This window comes from Nyctereutes procyonoides, unplaced genomic scaffold, assembly GCF_905146905.1.
Source record: "Nyctereutes procyonoides isolate TBG_1078 unplaced genomic scaffold, NYPRO_anot_genome, whole genome shotgun sequence".
Lineage (NCBI taxonomy): Eukaryota > Metazoa > Chordata > Mammalia > Carnivora > Canidae > Nyctereutes > Nyctereutes procyonoides.
The window spans coordinates 62,551,777-62,573,262 of record NW_026575052.1 but is presented as its reverse complement, the minus strand read 5'-3'; the positions used below and the strand labels follow the sequence as shown (position 1 = coordinate 62,573,262).

The following is a 21,486-nucleotide window of genomic DNA, read 5'->3' as shown; positions in this document are numbered from 1 at the left end:
TAATTTTTTAAAAAGACATCAGTTAAGAAGTCATAACATGTTTAGGGGTGCCTGAGTGGCTCAGTTGGTTAAGTGTCTGAATCTTTTTTTTTAAATATTTTATTTATTTATTCATGAGAGACACACACACAGAGAGGCAGAGACACAGGCAGAGGGAGAAGCAGGCTCCATGCAGGGAGCCCGATGTGGGACTTGATCCCAGGCCTCCAGGATCACACCTGGGGCCCAAGGTGGCACTAAGCCACCCAGGCTGCCCTGAATCTTTTCTTTTTAAGCTAATCAATCAATCAATTAATTTTAAAGCATCGGAATCTTGATTTCAGCGCAGGTCATGATCTCAGGCTCTGCACACAGCTTAGAGGCCGCCTGTCCTCCTCCTCTGCTCCTCCCCCCTGCTTTCTCTCTCTCTCTCTCTCAAATTAATAAGTAAAATCTTTTTAAACAAATGATAACATGCTTCTAAAGTGAGACATTCCTGGTGTACCTCTTTAAGACAACGAAACAATGATAAAAATAAGGAAGAAAAGAACCAATGAGATGCTATGTCGATCATCTGCAGAGACTGGATGGAAAAGATATTACAGAAACAATTTCTAGTTCTTATAGTCATTATGGAAAATAGTATGGAAGGGGAAGAGAAAGGGAAGGGGAAGGGGAAGGGGGAAGGGAAAGGAAGAAAGGGGCACATGGTGGATCATAGATTGATGTTGTGGTGTTGAGTTGGATTCCCAGGTTGGGGGAAGAGGTTACTTAAAAAACAAACTTAAAAAAAAAAGAAAAAGAGGGATCCCTGGGTGGCACAGCGGTTTGGCGCCCGCCTTTGGCCCAGGGCGCGATCCTGGAGACCCGGGATCGAGTCCCACGTCGGGCTCCCTGCATGGAGCCTGCTTCTCCCTCTGCCTTTGTCTCTGCCTCTCTCTCTCTCTGTGATGACCATCATAAATAAATAAATAAATAAAAATAAAAAAAAAAAAAAGAAAAATCATTTCTATTTTCTTTCATTTCTATTTTTTAAAGAAAATTTAAAATAATACTAGACTGTGGATCACACTAGCTTCACAGAATCATTCCTTCAGGGATTTTCTTTTTCTTGAATGAGAAGCCAATATGTTTCGGCTACCTCAGACTGGATCCCCAAATTCCTCTTTGGATCAGCACGTTACTTGTCCAGGTGAACGACCATGTGAATTGTCAGAGCATCTGCACAGGGACGGGCACCGTCACGTGGGATTAAGCCGACTGAAAGTCCCAGTTGGGAGCGTGGGTCATGTGTTGGCTCATTTCTCCCTGGGCGACCTTCACCGGGTTAGAAGCCCTTGAAAGCACTTGCCCTGCTCTGGGAGGCAGTGAGGATCTCTGCGATCTCGGAGGAGCAGGGTGTGCGGGCATCCATCCTCTCCGCCCGGGGCGCCCAGTGCCGGGACCCAGGAGGCCCGGGGCATCTCCGCACGACGCAGACTCCGGGAGCTCCACGCCCTCCTCCGACCTACATCTGCTCGTCGCTCCGCCCGCCGCCCGGACCGAGGCCGAGGCCCGAGGCCCTGCTGAGCCGCCTCCTGCCGGGCCATGAACCAGTGCCAGGCAGCCGCCCGCCTGCGCGTCGTGCTGGGACACCTCGGCCAGCCCTCGGCCGGGGCCGGCGTATCCTTTGGGCTGCGGGAGCTCGGGCTGCAGGGGCGGTGGCCTCCAGGGTCCCCTGGGTCGGCGCCCGCGTCCCCGTGATGGTCCCGCCTGTTCCGGGCGCCCGGGGCGGGGGGCAGGGGGGCAGGGGGGCAGGGGGGCAGGCAGCAGGGGGCGTCCGGCCGCCCGGAGGGCGCGGGCAGTGCGGGCCCCGGGGCTGATGCGCGCCCCCAGCCCCCGGCCTCCGCGCCGTCCCGGGCCCGGGGCCCTGCGCTGCGGGCGGAGAGCAGGCGGCGTGCGCGCAGCTCCCCGGGCCTCTGGCCGCGGCCGCCCGGAGCCCGGGAAAGGCGAAGCGCGGAGCTGCCCGGGGCGGCCGGGCGGGCGGCAGCGGGACCCTCGGGCCGGGCCGGCCCCCTCCGCGGGGGAGCCCGCTCTGGCCGCGGCCCCGGCGCTCCCCTCCCGCCCGGGACCTGCGTGCGCCGCCCGCCGCCCCGCCGCCCGCCAAGCCCAGGGGCCCGCGCTCTCCGCGGCCTCGGCCTCGGCCTTCACGAGGGCAAGGGCAGCTCGCAGGCGCCGTGGGCGCCACTGCTGTGGCATCCAGGACACGTCGCTGCAGGACAGGGACACCAAACTGCCGGATAGAACCGGGTCTCCTGATCCCTCTGGGGGCCACTTCGGGGAGCCCGGGAAACGCTGCGCGCGACTTTCCCTTCAGCCGCGGGACTAGTCTCTGTCCTGCTGAGGGCAGGGTCCTGAAATCTTTCCTACAAATGAGACTGGCTGTTGTAGGATTGCTCTGAGTTCCAAGCCTCGATGCGGCGGTAAACGAGAGTCCAGCCGCCCTCCCACAAGGCTGATGATGAGATCTCATCCGACGGGCCAGAAAGCAGAAACCCAGGCCAGGGGAGAGGCACAGCCTTGACCGAAGCCATTCAACTAAAGCAGTGTGTTCCCGGGACGGGCACCGTCAACAGCAGCTGGAAACTTGCTAGAAAGGCAGATTCCAGGCTCATCTCTGACCCTGGACTCCAAACACCTGGGAGTGGGGCCCAGCCATCTGTTTTCACTTGTTTCGGATACATGCCCAACAGTGAGAAGCACCAACATACTGGGACTAGGGATAACTGGGTCCAATCTGGTACGACTGTTAACATTTGATATCATGGGCCCCTGGGTGGCTCAGTCCATGAGGCATCTGATTCCTGTTTCTAGCTCAGCTCTGGAGTGGAGCCTGTTGATCTAATAGACTCTTTATTTGTTTAATTTTTTAACGAGCCATACTCCTTCTCCTATTTTGGTCTGGACTGCCACTAACTTCAATACCTCTTTTGAAGAGTACATTGCTCTTCACTGTTAGACATGAACCTTACAATGTTTATTTGTTCAGCAGTTTAGTGGAAGGAATAGTCACATAGAATAAACTAGGGAAATCTATGAAGGAGACAGTGATGGCTCAAGTGTGGGCTCAGCCATTCTCTGCTGGGTGACCTTGGACCAGTTACTGAGCCCAGGGGTCTAGGCCACCTGCTCTGGGCAGCAGGAATGCTGATAAAGGTCTTGGGGCTTCCAGCCCCTCCTCAGGATTTTGTGAAATGAAATGATGGAAGCAAGGGTGCATACCTGTCATCAGCTCTGCGTGTCTTCCCGGATGAGGGCTAATCCAGGGCCAACTGTGGGTTCCAGAAAATGCTGACTCTGAAATTTAATTTTATTTGCCTTAATTCATATCGTAGGTAGCTTACCCCACTTCGGGGGCTGTGTCTCCAAACAGCTCCCATCCTCCACAATTCCAGTAAGTAGATCTAATGGTCATTAAAAACCATATGATATACATATATTCAGCTTTTTCTAGTGGGAATTAGGATATAAAATACAACATATCATGTTGCCTGGTGAATTTATTACACAGGGGGTGCGGCGCCTGGGTGGCTCAGTGGGTTAAGTGTCTGACTCTTGATTTCTGCTCAGGTCATGGTCTCAGGATGGTGGGATGGAGCCCCATGGAGGGCTCTGTGCTCAGCAGGGAGTCTGCTTGCCCCTTTCCATCTGCTCCTCACCCTGTCCCACCTGTCCTCCCTTCCTCCCTCCCTAAAGAGAATAAATAAAATTAAAAAAATATTCATTATAGAAATCTTCTGTTGCCAGGACTTGTTCTAATTAAACCCAGGGAAAATGTTGAAGACCTTGACTTTAATTTTTTAAAAAGATTTTTTATTTATTTATTCATGAGACACAGAGAGAGAGACAGAGGTAGAGACACAGGCAGAGGGAGAAGCTGGCTCCATGCAGGGAGCCCGATGCGGGACTCAATCCAGCGTCTCCAGGATCACGCCCCAAGCCAAAGGCAGATGCTCAGCTACTAAGCCACCCAGGCATCCCATAAAATAAAAATTGAAATATAAAATCTATTGGATTTGTTTCCCACCAAAAAGCCATACATATTCCTTACAGAACAAATTAGAAAATCAGAGAAATAAAAGGAATTTTAAAAAATCATCCACAATTCCACTACATAAAGGCAATCACTTAAATAATGTGTTTTTTATGATTTCTTTTCATTTTTTTCAAGTAGTGTGTGTCTTGGTTTTGCATAAATATAACTATACTATTATAAGCACTGTCCATGCTATTAAGTTCTTCATTTTTTTTTAAAGATTTATTTAATTAAGAGAGAGAAAGCACAAGGGATAGCGACTGAGAGGAGGGACAGAGGGAGAGAATCTCAAGTAGACTCCCCCCTGAGCCCGTAGCACCTCGTGGGGCTCAATCTCAGGACCCGTGAGATCATGACCTGACGGGAAATTACCAGTTGGCACTTAACCGGCTAAGCCACCCCAGGGTATATGCTCTTCACTTTAATGCCTGAGTACTACCTATCCCATTGAATAGATATAAGTAATTAAGTATTCTTCTGTTTTTTTTGTGACGGTAGTTAATGTTTTGGATTTAAACCTTTTTTTTTTAAAGGTTGTATTTATTTATTCTTGAGAGACACAGAGAGAGAAGCAGAGACATAGGCAGAGGGAGAAGCAGACTCTCTGTAGGGCGCCTGATGCAGGACTTGATCCCAGGACCCCAGGATCACGACCTGAGCCAAACAAAGACAGATACTCAACCACTGAGCCACCCAGGTGCCCCTAAACGTTTTTTAAATAAATGTTCAGATTGGGGTGACTGGCTGGCTCAGTTTGAAGAGCATGTGACTCCTGATCTCGGGGTCATGAGTTAGAAGTCCACGATGAGTATAGAGAATACTAAAAAAAATAAACAAACTTAAAAAAAAAAAAACCCACGACTTTTTTTTTTTAAGATTTATTTATTTATTTATGATAGACACACAGAGGGAAGCAGAGACATAGGCAGAGGGAGAAGCAGAGGGAGAAGCAGGCTCCATGCTGGGAGCCTGACGCGGGACTGGATCCCAGGACTCCAGGATCATGCCTTGGGCCAAAGGCAGGCGCCAAACCGCTGAGCCACACAGGGATCCCTGACTTTTTTTTTTTTTAATGCTCAAATTATTTTCTTAAAGTAAATAAAAAATACAAATGCTGGGTGGATGAGTAGTAGAAACATTTCACAAGATCTTGATACATAGTGTTGGGTTGTGATTTTTCGGTTGGACTTCTTTGAAATTTATCTTTTCTTTAGGTATACTCAGCATAATGCTGTTCTAAGCCTAGAACAGAGAAAATTTTATGAAGAAAATGGGTTTCTTGTCATTAAAAATTTGGTGTCTGATGCTGACATTCAACGCTTTAGGTACAGTAACCTTTCATTATTTTACAGAAATATGTTGTATGTTTGCAATGGGAACATGGGTAAGGGTAGCGTGTGCATGTTCAGATAGTTTTCAGGGACTGGTTCCTTGGGAAGTGGTTGGGAACAAAAAGGGCTGGCTTTAATCTTAGCCCTTCTACTAAATGTTGTGTGCCCTGGTGCAACTTACTTTCCACGCCTCTCATTTCTCATCTGTAAAATGGGGATAATAGTACTGAGCCCTAGTGTTGTTGTGAGGACTGAATAAGGTAAAAGACGCAGAGTGCTTCCAACCGGGCCTGGTCCATGGAATGGAGGAGAGAAGTATTTGCCATTGTTACTCAGATGCAACCAAATCACAGATTTTCCCCACTGTTTTCTTAGGTTAAGGAAGATGTGAGTTCTCACAGCGAATTCTGGCCTCACAGTGAGGAGGCAGGGGCTTGTGAGCTGGCCATTTCCTCCTCCCTATGCTCAGAGCTGCTCAGCCTGGCCTGGAGGTCAACTTGGTGCAAAGACACCATCTCCTCAGTCTTTGTGGATCTTTCCACAGAACTGGCCAGGCAGGTGCCTGGAGCCTGCAGTAATGACATCATCTGCTGATTTCATTTCCTAGGGACCAGTTTGAAAGGATCTGCAGAGGGGAGGTGAAACCAGAACAAATGATGATAATGAGAGATGTGTCCATTGCAAAATCAGAATATATTCCAAGTGAAAGGATGATTTCAAAGGTCCAAGACTTCCAAGAAGACAAGGAACTCTTCAGATACTGCACTCTCCCTGAGGTTGGAGAACCTTTCTGTGTTTTCTTTGTTTTTAGGTTAACAGCCTAATCATGATGAGCCTCCAGGGTTCCCACCTTTGTGTAACACGGGAACAAACTGGTTGTCACTGTGTGTTGTCCACTTATAATAGATCTGACATCTTCCCATGTGACTTACATATTATCACTTGTCTATCTATATCTATATCATACTTGCAAACTTCTGCATAGCATCCCATTGTATCAATGTACCACAGTTTATGAACCATTTATTTCAAATGCTTTTAGTTTTATTTTTATTATTTTTTAAAGATTTTATTTATTTATTCATGAGAGACATAGAGAGAGAGGCAGAGACATAGGCAGAGGGAGAAGCAGACTCCTCACACAGAGCCCGATGCCGGATCTGATACCTGGACTGTGATCACACCCTGAGCCAAAGGCAGAGGCTCAACCACTGAGTCACCCTAGTGTCCCGGTTGTGTGTGGAGATTACTTAAAATTTAAAAAATTCTTTAAACAAATGATAAAAAAAAAAGAAAGAATATTTTCCTCATGAGAGAAGACTGTACAGGCAGGCCACTTATCATGTCCAGCCTCTTGCGTTGGGGACAAAGGGGCACATGGCCCCTGAATCATCTATTCTTCCCAACCTCAAGTCTTGCAATGGAAATGGAACTTGTGAGCATCGATCAGGGAAGAAAAGCTTGAAGTTAGAGGCAACTTGCGTTAGATGAATCACAATGAGGCCTCCAGGGTTCCCACTGTTCTCAAATGTGCACCATGCACCTGCTGGTTCATGCAATGATTTTTAGGAGGTGGGGATGATATAGTAGTTGGGTATTTATTTCAATGTGTATTGGAAAAAGTAACCAGCGCATCTTACCTATGACTTCAGGAATATTATTAATCAGGATAAGACATGATTTAATTTAGGGAAATTATTGGCTAATATTGGGTAGTTCTGTCACTAATGCTAGAAATGGTAAAATGGCTCTTGAGTCACTGAAGTTTAGAAAATACTGGTAGGAGATGCTGGGCTGGCCTGGCTGGGTGGAGCATGTGAGTCGTGAGCTCAAGCCCCACGTTGGGATAGAGATTATATTAAAAAAAGTGATGCCTGGGTGACTCAGCAGTTGAGTGTCTGCCTTTGGCTCAGGGCACGGTCCCGGAGTCCCGGGATCAGACCTGCTTTGGGCTCCCCGCATGGAGCCTGCTCCTCCTCCCTCTTCCTATGTCTCTGCCTCTCTCTGTAAATAAAATCTTAAAAAAACAAAACAAACAAACAAAAAAACAGGAAAAGAAAATACTTGCCTAAGGGAATCCTAAAAGGTTATACCCTTTATAAAAAAAAACAAGTATGAGGCCTAACTCCTAGGATTTTGGTACCATTTTGAGTGTTTCATGCTCAAGTTGCCAATATTCCTTATACATAAGATAAAATAGTGAGAAAGCAGTAGAAGAGGCCTTATTTTTAGAGTCAGACAGAATTGGAGATGGAATATCATCCATTCCAATTGGCTCTGCCAACTTGGGCAATTCTGCAAGCTAATGATTCTTTAAAGCATCATTAATTCCAGGGGGCAGAGCAGCCCAGGTGGCTTGGCAGTTTGGCACCGCCTTCGGCCCAGGGTGTGGTCCCAGGGTCCAGGGATTGAGTCCCGCATCGGGCTCCATGGAGCCTGCTTCTCCCTCTGCCTGTGTCTCTGCCTCTGTGTGTGAGTGTGTGTGTGTCTCTCATGAATAAATGAATGACATCTTTAAAAAAAAAAATTCCAGGGGGCATTACTTTTCAGGGATTGTTGTGAGACTTAAGTGGCTGACACATAAAGCCCCTGGCAGGTGGTAGGCATGCAAAGCTGAGTGCTTTCCTACACTAGGGAGGAAAGCACTCAGATGTAGGAGGGAGCACACCCGCTGCCAGACCTTTGGTCAAATTCAGCCTCCCCACCTCGCCTCCGCTCCCTCATACTCTGTAACTGCACCTTGGTGTCAAGCACCAGTGCCCATGTCATTATTTAACATCCTTCCAACAGAATATAGACGCCATGGGAGGAGGGACCTGCTCATCTCACTCCCTGCTGCGTGTCCTTTTCTATCACTGTCTGGTTTGTAGCTCTCAGTGAAGAGCTGTGGAAAGGGAGGTGGCCTGAGTGTGAAGTATCCCCCTGTTGCTGTTCTTTTGTCTCCTGGGCTCTGCATGGCAGTTACACGTGTGTTGGGGCCTCTCATCCCTTCATTTTTTTCTCTTTCTTTTTTTTTTTAAAGATTTTATTTATTTATTCATGATGCGCACACACACACACACACACACACACACAGAGGCAGAGACATAGGCTGAGGGAGAAGCAGATTCTTTGCAGGGAGCCCAATGGGGGATTTGATCCCAGGACCCCATCATCACACCCTGAGCTGAAGGTAGACGCTCAATCTGTGAGCCAGCCGGGTGCCCCTGACGGTCCCATTTTATGAAGAATCTCCGTGAGGGAAAGAGAAAGGTGTCCTCTCCCTGGGCATCTATGGACAGTTTCAGTTGAAAGAAGGGTATTCCTGTCCTTCTCAGTCGAAAGCTGAGAGAAACTCATCCCATTCTCATAGAAAAAGTGATTCATTATTTGGGGAATATGAATAATAGTGAAGGGGAATATAAGGGAAGGGAGAAGAAATGTGTGGGAGATATCAGAAAGGGACACAGAACATAAAGACTTCTAACTCTGGGAAATGAACTAGGGGTGGTGGAAGGGGAGGAGGGCGGGGGGTGGGGGTGAATGGGTGACGGGCACGGAGGGGGACACTTGACGGGATGAGCACTGGGTGTTATTCTGTATGTTGGTAAATTGAACACCAATAAAAATTAATTTATAAAAAAAAAAAAAAAAAAAAAAGAAAAAAAAAAAGAAAAAGTGATCCAGTTTCCAACTGGCTTGAAAGAGCCTGTTTAATTGAGTGTTGCAAATTTCCAGTGCTGACTTTTTCATTCTTTGTTTGCAATGTTGTGACATACCAACAGTTTTTTAAAAATATGTATTCTTGGTAGGGAGGGGCAGATGGAGAAAAACACAAGTAGACTCACCACTGAATTAGCCCAACCTAGCCCATGATCCTATGACCCTGGGATCATGACCTGAGCTGAAATCAGGAGTCGGATGCTTAACCAGCTGAGTCACCCAGGAACTTCTACCAAGTGTTTTGTATAACTATTGACATCCTGGCTCTTGTACAGAATACTGTACTTTGTACCATGGGCCTATTTATTTGATTTCTTGTGAAACTTTTTTTCTTCTTTTCTCTTAGATTCTGAAATATGTGGAGTGCTTCACTGGACCCAATATTATGGCCATGCATACAATGCTGATAAACAAACCACCAGATTCCGGTAAAGGGCTCTTATTTCAAAGAGGAAAAAAAAAACCCAGGAAGTTTCAAGCGTTCCAACTATAGCTATGTGTATAACTGCTAAACTTTGTTTTGTTTTTGTTTTTTTTTAAGATTTATTTATTTATTCATGATAGACACACAGATAGAGAGAGAGGCAGAGACACAGGAGGAGGGAGAAGCAGGCTCCATGCCGGGAACCTGATGCGGGACCCGATCCCGGGACTCCAGGACCCTGCCCTGGGCCAAAGGCAGGCGCTAAACCGCTGAGCCACCCAGGGATCCCCAACTGTTAAACTTTGATAAATAAATATTTATATACTTTTATTCATGTCTCAAAACAGCACACATAATAGTGAAGTAGAATAGTTATTTCAGATATATTTTTTAAAGATTTTATTTATTTATTTATGAGAGAGAGAGAAAGGCAGAGAGAGGGATCCCTGGATGGCTCAGCGGTTTGGTGCCTGCCTTTGGCCCAGGGCGTGATCCTGGAGTCCCGGGATCGAGTCCCACGTTGGGCTCCCTGCATGGAGCCTGCTTCTCCCTTTGCCTGTGTCTCTGCCTCTCTCTCTCTCTCTCTGTGTGTGTCTGTGTGTGTGTGTGTCTATCATGAATAAATAAATAAATCTTTTTTTTTTTTTTTTTTTTTTTAAGAAAGGCAGAGAGAGAAGCAGGCTCTATGCAGGGAACCCAACGTGATATTCGATCCCGGGTCTCCAGGATCAGGCCCTGGGCTGAAGGCGGCACTGAACTGCTAAGCCACTGGGGCTGCCCAGTTATTTCAGATATTAACTGTAGAATTATTACTTGGATTTTCAGAAGACTGGCTTGCTTCTCAAAAGTGATTTCATAAACATGACTGTTCATATACCATCAGTTGCTATTATTATAACCATTACCTCTAAGCTTTGTTAACCATTCTCACTTATGATAGCATGAATTCTGCTTTCCTGATTGAAGACATTATTATTACTAACAAAATTAAAACTATATTTATAAATCACAAACTACGGTTGCTTTTAAAAATTCCTTGTGCTTGCTCAAATGTAGCTCCTAAGATCTCATTACCAAAGAAAGTGATTTGCGAGTTAAAACCCAGGAATGTGTACTTTAAAAAGATTTTGTGAAGCCCAATGCAGGACTTGAACTCACGACCCTGAGATCAAGCCTTGACCTGAAATCAAGAGTCAGATGCCTAACTGACTGAGCCAACCAGGTGCACCAAGGAATCTGCATTTTTTAAAAAAGATTTTACTTATTTATTCATGAGAGACACACACACACACACACACAGAGAGAGAGAGAGAGAGAGAGAGAGAGAGAGAAAGACAGAAACAGAGACACAGGCAGAGGGAGATGCAGGGAGCCTGATGTGGGACTCGATAGTGGGACTCCAGGATCACGCCCTGGGCACGAGGGCAGGCGCCAAACCACTGATCCACCCAGGGATCCCCGGAATCTGCACTTTTGAAGCCATCCCCAGCTCTTGGGCCAGGCTGAGAAATTCTGCTCTACCTGTAATAAACTGATCCTTCAAAATTCTTTATCCTTTCCCACTTTTTCTGGAGAAAAAGAGCCAGGAGAACTTTATTTGACAGGCCTGTAGCTTAATTAACATCACCAAATCTTTCCTACTCTGGATGTCTTGTTTAGAGACGTCGGGTTGGGGATGGGGGAGCACCAGATTCAGAGTGGAAAATAGGGAGAAACATAAAAATGGCTGAGAGATCTCTGACTCTCCATAGTGATTGTACGCCAAGTGCATCTCATTCTGTGATGTACTTTTTGGAGACCTTTTATTAATTTAGTTAACTGATATTTTTTGTATCAGCCACTTAGAAGGCTGACTGCGAACCAACAATTTGGTTACTCTCTTCAATTACTCAAACTTTTTTTTTTTTGAATACTAGGTTCTATGCCCAAACCACAATTACAAAGGAATAAAACACAATAGAATTCATGACATGAAAAAAGAAAAGGATTCATGACATGTATGAATTGCTAGTGAATGCTGTGTGTCAGTATGTCCTCGGCTCCCAGGAACCCAGAAAAAAAGTAGAGGATCTGGAGTCGCCCTGTGGATTTGATATTCAAATTTGATGCTTACCTCTCTGGACTGATTTTCTGTAATGTTGTTTCACTTCTTTGGGTTTTGTAGGTTTTGCAGGCAAAAGAGATGAAATCTGAGATGCAAGTGTGTGTTAACAGCAGGTTCTGTTTCAGGCAAGAAGACATCCCGCCATCCCTTGCACCAGGATCTGCACTACTTCCCCTTCAGGCCCAGCAATAAAATTGTCTGTGCTTGGACAGCCATGGAGCACATCGACAGGAACAATGGCTGCCTGTGTGTGCTTCCAGGCACACACAAAGGCTCTCTGAAGCCACACGATTATCCAAACTGGGAGGTATGTCTCGTTAGAGGAGGAAGCTTACCTTTTTATGTCGTTGTTTTCTTTTAAGATTTTATTTATTTGTTTGAGAGAGAGAGAAAGAGCACAAGCACGTGGGAGAGGAGTGGGGGAGAGATAGAGGGGAAGGGGAAGGGGCAAGCAGACTCTGCTGAGTCAGATAAGTGGCTTGAACTTCGCTCCCTGAGATCATGACTGGAGTTGGCATCAAGACTTGGACCCCCAACTGACTGAGCCATCCAGGCGCCCCTAGAGGAGAAATCTTAACCAGAATATATATATATATATTTTAAAGTATTATCGCCATTTATTTTTTTTCTGGAGAACACTTTTTTTTTTTCAGTTGTTAAGGACCTAGCTCCTTGAGAGTAAGGCTGGGGGACAGAGAGGCTTGGATGGAGGTTTAATGAGGCAAGAAGGATACAGAAAATTACAATGAAGCAGATTTGGACTCAAAACAGAGCCACACAGGGGCACCTGGTGGCTCAGTGGTTGAGCATCTCCCTTTGGATCAGGGCGTGACCCTGGGGTCCTGGAATCGAGTTCCACATCGGACCCCCCACAGGGAGTCTGCTTCTCCCTTTGCCTGTGTCTCTGCCTCTCTCATGAATAAATAAAATATTAAACACACACACACACACTAAAATTAACATGTTGAAAAAAAAAAGGACTTAGCTCCTTACGTGGGCTTCGGTGAAGGTTGTAGGACAGCACCTGCAGGTCTAAATTGGGGTGGGGGTGTTCGGTCCTTCCATGCTTCACAAGAGCGATTCCTGACTACCTGCAGTGAATGGCACAACTCATGCAATAATGTAATTTCACATACAGCTTGGGAAGCACACAGGCATTGAAGACACTTGCTTCAGAAATGTCCCTGACAGCAGCGGCCTCCACTATGTTCAGAAGAATGAACTTCTTAATGACCTTGTCCTTGGGCACACAACGGGCGCAGTTGGTGCAGCGGATAGGCTGCATGTGGCCACGGTCTTTTTTGGCACGACCATTATTCGTTCTTTTCTTAGCCATCTTGGGCACGGGACTGAGAGCCAGAATACTTTTTGTTTTGATTTCAATCAGTGTCCATAAAGAGCTTTAACATTGAGATGGCATTTCCTTCTCTCTTTTTTTTTTTTTTTTTTGGCATTTCCTTCTTAATAAAACATCGTTATAGGATTTGGAATTAGAATCAGGGACGATTCAAGGATGTCAGGTAAAATAACCATTTTTCCTTCATGAAGTGTTAGAAAGCTGATCAGTGTAGGGAGCTTTGGTAGGTGCTGTATAGGATCTGAGATTATCAAGCCTAATTGAAGAAGTAAGACAAACACTTGCAATACCACAATCCAATGTCAAGTGCCAAGTACTTGTCACGCACCCTTCATGAATGCATTATATAACATGAAGTTAGTACTTGACTCTGGGGAAGAATGAGTAGTATTCCATTGCATGACTGTTGCATGGTGTATGGATAGAGCTAGTGATGTTGGAAGAGTACAGAAAGCTTTTGAGCCCATGAATGGTGAGATCAAATTCGTTCTTCAAGAATGATAATCTAGAGGCCTAGAGAAAAATATACTGGAGGTGAGAGTCCAGAGGCAGAGAAACCAGAGAGGAGGTGGTAAGTGTTTTAGGTATGAGACAATAAGGTCTTGAAACCCCACAATGATGGTCAGAATGGGAAGAGCATGGGTTGTTAAGGCAGGAACAATGGATGTTATCTGTAGGAAGTATATGGCTTTCAGGCCTTCTGTCTTAATTAGTTAGATTCTTGCACTGAAGATTAGTGCCAAAGAAAATATTTGGGTCTGGATTCTGATATAAAATCTGAAACTATAAGATTCATCAACTGAATTGAGGTTTAGGGAAAGTTTGGTGCGGACAACAGAAGTGGGCTGTGGCTGACTTAAGCCAAGGGGAGTGTTTTGGAGGGTAGCAGGTACCTGCTGAGTCCATGGAAAGGCTGGCTAGCTCTGATGAGCAGGAAAGTGGAGGTGGGAACTGAACCTGGTGGGAGCAACTGAACTTTGACTATAACCAGTGCCTTCCATCCTCTGCTCAGATCCAAAGTGACCACAGAGGAAGGTCAGATTGACTTAGCTTAGATCATGTATCCACCCTGGCCAGGAGAGAAGTACACTGGATCAAAGCCCCAATGAAGTCCAGCAGGAAAGCAGTCCTTTCCCCAGGAGAATGTGGCATAGCCTCAGGAAGGGGAATGTGATGCCGTCCTCCCCCCATAACCATTACTTAATGCAATGCAATAACTGATTTTGAAATAGTTATTTTAAAAAACACAATGTTTTCCTTTTTTTTCTTTAAAGAATTTATTTATTCATGAGAGACGCACAGAGAGAGAGAGGCAGAGACACAGGCAGAGGAAGAAGCAGGCTCCATGCAGGGAGCCCAACGTGGGACTCGATCCTGGAACTCCAGGACCACGCCTTGGGCCAAAGGCAGTCGCTAAACCGCTGGGCTATGGAGGGATCCCCAAAGTTTTTCTTCTTAATTATGGATGTGACATCAGTGCTTTCTGAGCTGAGAAAAATAGAGATTTACTCTCTGCTGGTTTGGGAGAACAGTTTGCTTCTTAGAGGTACTCTTGAGTTATAGAAGAATGGTTCAGGCAAAGTTCTAGGTGAGGAGAATATCATACTGGGAAAGAGAGGATCCCTGGGTGGCTCAGCGATTTAGTGCCTGCCTTTGGACTAGGGAGGGCCTGACACTGGGGTCCCGGGATCGAGACCCACATCGGGCTCCCTGCATGGAGCCTGCTTCTCCCTCTGCCTGGGTCTCTGCCTCTCTCTGTGTGTCTCTCATGAATAAATAAGTAAAATCTTTACAAAAATATATCATCCTGGGAAACGATGATTATACATTCAGGCTTGAAAGGCGATCTTCCATGTTAACTACAAAATGCAACGTTGATCTAGACCTCATTTATAATTCAGTTATGAAGGGTAAGAAGAAATTTCAGCATCTTCCTTTGCCTCCCTAAATCCATGATTTTAATATCATAATGTGACTTTCACAGCCACACATCTGAGAAGCTTTTGTATATTTGCAGTACCTTTTAAGAATCTATCTTTTTCTCTTGGAAGAACTTAGGAAACCTTTGCTTTTCCTAATGAGTCATTGATAAAATTTTTAGTCATTGGGTTCCTCAAATACAGAGTTGGGTTCTCTTGTGTGTTCTAGGGGGGCGTGAACTTAATGTTCTATGGGATCCAGGACTATGATGAAAACAGCCCCCGCGTGCACCTTGTGATGGAGAAGGGAGACACCGTTTTCTTTCATCCTTTGCTCATCCACGGATCTGGCTGGAACAAAACTCAAGGATACCGCAAGGTATGCATTACATCACTGTGCTTTCCAAAGACGAATAGGTTAGAAGCAAAAATGTCAAGATATGTGAAACTTTATGAGATTTGTGATGTTTAACTAAACTGCTCTTGCTCTGGGGGCAGCCCCGGTGGCACAGCGGTTTAGCGCCGCCTGCAGCCCGGGGTGTGATCCTGGAGTCCCGGGATCGAGTCCCACGTCAGGCTCCCTGCATGGAGCCTGCTTCTCCCTCTGCCTGTGTCTCTACCTCTCTCTCTCTCTTTCTCTCTCAAAAAATAAATAAATAAATAAATAAATAAATAAATAAATAAATAAATAAATCTTTAAAAAAAATAAAAATAAACTGCTCTTGCTCTGGTTTATTTACCAGGAAATATATTTGATACCTCATGCTTTTTTTGCTAAGTTATCAGTAGGAGGCCATGAGACCTCAGGTTCCCAATCCTACTGATCCTGAATTAGGAACAGTCATAGAATTGCTTCAGAGAAAGAACATACTTGGTAGCCCACAGCTTGTGCTTCTGGAGACAGAAACAATGGCTGATGTACTAAAATCTTAAAATGGGAAATGGATATAGGAACCATTTATGACGGCAGTTTATAATAGCTTTGATATTGATTTGGCTGCCCAGAAATCAGATTTAGCAGCCAGCCTTATTTTTACCCCTTATCCCCAGAATGTATTAAAAATCTATTGATTTCATTTTATATTAAAATTTGACAAAATTTCCCATATTCCCAGATTTCTCTCTTCTCAAATATTCAGCAGATCTGACAGTACTGTTGACTGACATTACCCACACTACATGGCTCTTATTACGATATATTGGGGTTTTTTGGGGTTGAGTGAAGCGTGCCAGTTTGTCATATCAACACACTCATTGTCTCCCTAGGTGCAGGGTTAGCTACCAGGTTTCATCTTCTATTCATTCATATTTCCACCAGATCAACAGGGCCAGGATGAGGGTGAGGCAAGAAAGCCCTCTCCTCCAGGGAAAATGTAACAGAGGTCGGGGGATGGTGCTAAAAAACCTCAACAATCAAGTTAAATGATAGTTTAAGGCAGTATTTAGAAAATCAAAATCAGTGCAAAAAATATCTGTTATGAACACAATGCCAAATTTTTTTAATGCCAAAATTTTAAATACTTATATTTAAAATTAGTTTCTTAGATCAGACTCCCCACCAGCATGACCCTCAGAACTCTACAATCAGGGGTACAGCCACAAGGACATAAATAATGTGAATGTCTTTGGGATTCATGAATTTGGGCCTTTTATCATGTATTCTTGGTGTCAAAATTCAACTTGACATGAAAATGGAATTTTATGTGTATGTGTGTGTAAAAACGGGATGCTAAGACAAATAGTCTGAAAGTCTGTATGAGTTAGAAAATTATATTACTTTTTTTTTGAAAGATTTTATTTATTTATTCATGAGAGACACAGAGAGAGAGAGAGAGAAGCTTAGACACAGGCAGAGGGACAAGCAGGCTCCATGCAGGGAGCCTGATGTGGGACTTGATCCCAGGTCTCCAGGATCACGCCCTGGGCTGAAGGCGGGGGCGCGGAACTGCTGAGCCACCCAGGGATCCCCTTATATTACTATCTATATGATCAGGATTATAAACTGAGTAGGATAACTACATACCAAAAGATCTCATGTCAAAACCTGAAAATATAGTATAGTAAAGTGATTCCTGTATGAAACTAAAAGGTAAATAATAAGAAAACCAAGTAATGTGAATGATAATATCCTAACTTTGCAATTTTCAACTACTTTATTTGAGAAAAGATGGACCCTTACAAAAGAGACTTAAAAACACATATAATGTACTCATCCCCTCTGGCCTCAGGTGTCACTACTCCTTGGTGTGTGTGGGGACTTCCATGGGAAATGGAGTTTATAACTCCACTGTCTAGAAATTTCATGTTGTGAGCAAAGCAGGCAGCTCTTCTGAGAAGTGAGGTGACCTCAAGAGAACTAACATGCGACTAGGAAAGTGAGTTTTTAAGTTTATCTGCTGATAACCTTTTTAAGAATGGGGAGAACCAAGTAACCTCCTCTTACCTTCAGAAGGAAACAAGATGAGTGCCGTATATGAATGCTATTGGACTTCAAATGTTCTTTTGATTTGACAGGGGTGGGTGTGTATATTATTTTCCTTCGCAAGGTATTTTGTGTGGTTTTTTTTTTCTTGATCTTTAGACATTAAAATAACAAAGCACCACAAACTCAGCTGAGTAACTAACTTCTGTGACTAAGAAGAGGATGAAGAACCCTGGAACCCATTCCTGTTTAGGACTCGAGGACATGCACTTGCTAGATAAATCACATGTTAAAAAGTTTAAAGTCCTCTTACTGTTGTCATTATGTTGTCTGCCCATTTTGAAAACAGGTATCCCAGGGAGCTTAAAACCTCTTGGAATTTCTCAGTCAGCCTTTAGCTGTACCTGGGGGGAGATAAGATACTGAACCCCAAAGAGACTAATCCAAGACACGATGGAACATTCTGGAAATCAAATGCTAGTGAACTAGCTGATGTTCTAAAAGAAGTCTTTCTGTTTGGTTGTTGCTGTTAACAGATTTTTTTCTCCCCCAATATTAATCATTTCACCCTGTACAGGCAATTTCCTGCCATTTCGCCAGTGCTGACTGCCACTACATCGATGTGAAAGGCACCAGTCAAGATGTCACTGAGAGGGATATTGTAGGGATTGGACATAAATTATATGGAATTCCGAAAGACACCAGCCTGAAGGTATGTTTGGGTGAGATGACACGTTAAACTTCTTTTCTCCTTCAGATACTTGATAATTCTCATATCTGGTTTACTTTTAAAGGATATTATTTATTCACTTGAGGGAGAGAGAGAGTATGAATGTGGGGGGTGGGTGAAGCAGAGTCTACTCTGAGCAGGGAGCCTGATGATAAACATAATTCCAAAAAAAAAACAAAACATAATTCCAGGACCTTGAGAACAAGGGGTAGAGCCTTAATTGAGTCACCAAGGCACTCTAGCTACCTGGTTTAATTTGGAAGTATAATGTGCATTGTTTAGAGCACCTTGCAGAAGCCTTGCTGAGATCCGCTGATAATCACCTTGGAATTTCAGCTAATACTTGCTTCCCCCACGTGGGCCACCTGAGCATCCCAGACTTCTTTATGTCTTTTGGCCGCCCTGTGCTGTGTAGGCTATCCTGTTCCAGAACAGGCAGGTAGGAAAGGAAACAGCAGATCTGGAGGAGAGCAAGTGAACGACAAAAGCCACCTTCTGAATGCACATAAGGAAAGTTAAAGGTTTGGGGTGTTACCCATAGGCCTCCCTTAATTTCTCTACAACAGAGTATTTACATATATGCAGATCCAATAACTGTCCCAGAAGCAATTCTCAAGCAGGTTTCTGTGTGGGTCAGTTAGCATCTGGGGTTCCATGGAGCTGATGGCAGAAACCACTGATGCTTATCAAGAGGGGACATGAGACATTATTTCATATGCTTTGCTACTTAATACACAACACTTGTAAAGTAGTTGCATGTAGCTAGTGGGCCTTCAGTGCTGCTGCTGATCCCCAGACAAATTACAGTCAAGCCAAAGAAATAAACATATTTGCCTGGTAGACAAAGACATTTTAGCCTCCGAACCAAGAAGCTGATCCTATGTTCCAATTTGCAGGAATCACCAATATATGTGTTTCCTAGGGGGTGACAGGACCTCCACGTAGACTGAATGTAATGATAACTCGGCCCCTCTAGTACTGTGAAGAGTACCGCACACCAGCACTACGCTACTGGGCCACTGGGAATCAACTTGTGAAACTCATTCCCAGCTGAAGAATCTTACTTCCCCCTTGGCCCCTTCTCCCTTTAGAACCTATGAATCTACCCCATATCAGAAGAGGCTCTCATTTCACATTTGCCGATGGTGGGAAGTCTTGTCCTTCTCTCTTTGCCCAGTTTTTAAAACGCTTTTATGAAGGCATCCTCTTTTGTCAAGTGGGGCTTCCGGGCAACACACTGATTCTTGCAGCAGAAAAAAAAGCATATGTTGTGTTAGCAGTTTGTCAGGGTTGTAAATGAATGAACTGCCTCCAGTATTTCTTTCAATTATTTGAGACAGAGAGAGAGAGAGAGAGAGAGAGAGAACGTGAGCAGGAGGTGGGGGTCCGGGCAGAAGGAGAGGGAGGGAATCTCCAGCAGATTCCCCACTGAGCCAGGACCCCAACCCGGAGTCCATCCCACCACCCTGAGATGAGTTGGGCTCTTAACTGACTGAGCAACCCAGGTGCCCCGCCCTCCACGCTCTTAAGGAGAAAATGAAAAGTCCAAGAGGCTACCAGAAGTGATGCAGGTGACAGAGCTACATTTCAGAGTCAGGTTGAATTCTGAAATTAAGCGTTCCACCAGACCTTGCTGTCTGCTCAAAAATAAACAAGAAACCAGAAAGTTTGTTGAATCAAAAGTCTCAGTTGTTTGATTAAGAACAAAGCAATAATACCAAATCAACCCAATACCAAATCATGACCTGATTTTCACTGAGGAGCAGATCACTCTAGATGAGGCAGCGAGTGGCTAAAGGAGAGCCAGACAAGGAATACAGGTCTTCTTGACCAAACAGCATGCTAAGCCTGTTGAGGACACCCGTAGTCAACAGGAGCACCAATCGGCACAGGCTGACTGGCGTCTGGCTCTCTCAGTTTGTTCAATGCGATTTTATTTTATTTTGCTTTATTTTATTTTAAAGATTTTTGTTATTTATTCATGACAGAGAGGCAGAGACATAGAGAGAGAGGCAGGGTCCCTTTGGGGAACCTAATGAGGGACTTCATCCCAAGATCCCAGGTTTATTACCTGAGACAAAGGCAGATGCTCAACCACTGGGCACCTTGGCACCCCTGTTCAACACAATTTTAGATAGTAAAATCTAAATTAGATCGTACTGGCAAGTAAATTATTGGGAGTCTTAGAATATGGTTTATTTACTGATTGGATCATTGTGGAGAATTTTTCTATTTAACTATTGGTAGATGCTAGAAATCTACCTTGTCTTATGCTGAACACATTCCCAGTGTTCCATGGACTCACTGTATTTGGCTTTATTTCCAGGAGGTGTCTAGATATCGAGCCCGGCTGGTGAAAGGAAGAAGGATCAACCTTTGAAGTAGCCGCCTGCTGGAGCTCTTTGAGAGGAAACCAAAAGGAATCAAGACGCCTATGGAACATGTTTTATTAATGAGCTGTCCTAATGTTTCCTGTCACTTGTTATGAAGATCACAACGCACTTACAGGGAACTTTATGGTATCTGGTTAGCTCTGGGTGAGGGGCTGTTGCTTTAATGGATGAACAGATGTAACACTGGCCTATTACTGTCGTCAGGAATACTACTTTGCACCTAATAAAGGTCACCGATGTCTAATTTAAGTGTGTTCAGTTACTTTCATTCAGTTAGCTCTTTGCCCAAGCAAGAAGGAATGCTCTAAACTCAGGGTCTGCTGACTTTTTTGCATCCCTCTTCTGGAAATCACCACCCACTGATTTCATGGCATGAGAGTCTTCTCAGATCTAGAACACTGTCCTCTACACACGCGTTTAATGAAGGGCATTGTGGAGTGAGGACAAAGGTGGATGCTCATGCTCTGACGCAGGAGTCCTTACATGACTACTCCAACCCAGCCAGCCTCCTTAAAATAGACTGGATCTTTCCAAATCCCTTTCTCTCTTGCTGAAGAAGGAAGACAAAGGTGACTCCCTCTGCTAGATTTTATTCAGTTAGGCAGCTGAAAACCCTCAGCATTTATGAATGAAACCTAAACTCTCTCAAGGTACAGAGAAATTGTTAGTTTCGATTTCTAATGGGCACAAACTGGGGAAATTTGTTTTATTTCATTTAAAGAGTATTTATTTATTTATGTTACGGAGAGAAAGCACAGGCAGCAGCGATTTGGAGGGGCAGAGGGGAGGGAGAAGCAGACTCCCTGCTGGGTAGGGAACCTGAGGGGGGGGTGTCTCAACCCCAGGACTCTTAAATCAGGACCTGAGCCTAAGGCAGAGATGCTTAACCCACTGAGCCACCCAGGTGCTCCTCTCCTCATCTTCAGACATGAACCTTACAATGTTTATTTGTTCAGTTTAGTGGAAGGAATAGTCACATAGAATAAACTAGGGAAATCTATGAAGGAAAGAGTGATGGCTCAAGTGTGGGCTCAGCCATTCTCTGCTGGG

General features: G+C 44.8%; 1 protein-coding gene and 1 pseudogene across 2 annotated transcripts; one reads left to right on the top strand and one right to left on the bottom strand.

Annotated features, from left to right (window-relative positions):
* Window positions 1-1,287: 1,287 nt before the first annotated feature.
* Window positions 1,288-20,680, top strand: LOC129513588 (phytanoyl-CoA dioxygenase, peroxisomal-like). Of its 2 annotated transcripts, XM_055331740.1 has the most exons (9): window positions 1,288-1,641; window positions 3,354-3,412; window positions 5,269-5,379; window positions 5,993-6,161; window positions 9,434-9,515; window positions 11,741-11,922; window positions 15,121-15,270; window positions 17,891-18,025; window positions 20,370-20,680. In XM_055331740.1, the coding sequence occupies exons 1-9, from the start codon at window positions 1,567-1,569 to the stop codon at window positions 20,421-20,423; spliced, it is 1,017 nt and encodes a 338-aa protein (XP_055187715.1). In that variant the 5' UTR covers window positions 1,288-1,566; the 3' UTR covers window positions 20,424-20,680. The 2 variants fall into 2 exon arrangements, with proteins under 2 accessions (XP_055187715.1, XP_055187716.1); XM_055331741.1 differs by lacking the exons at window positions 1,288-1,641; window positions 3,354-3,412 and adding an exon at window positions 4,123-4,128.
* LOC129513590 (40S ribosomal protein S26-like) lies at window positions 12,303-14,044 on the bottom strand (annotated as a pseudogene).
* Window positions 20,681-21,486: the final 806 nt, after the last annotated feature.

Excerpts from the sequence above, each read along its gene's own strand:
- LOC129513588 (XM_055331740.1), top strand. The coding sequence starts at position 1,567 with ATGAACCAGTGCCAGGCAGCCGCCCGCCTGCGCGTCGTGCTGGGACAC. Across the intron at positions 3,413-5,268 it reads TCCCATCCTCCACAATTCCA|GTATACTCAGCATAATGCTG; the intron begins GTAAGTAGATCT and ends TCTTTTCTTTAG. Across the intron at positions 9,516-11,740 it reads AAACAAACCACCAGATTCCG|GCAAGAAGACATCCCGCCAT; the intron begins GTAAAGGGCTCT and ends GTTCTGTTTCAG.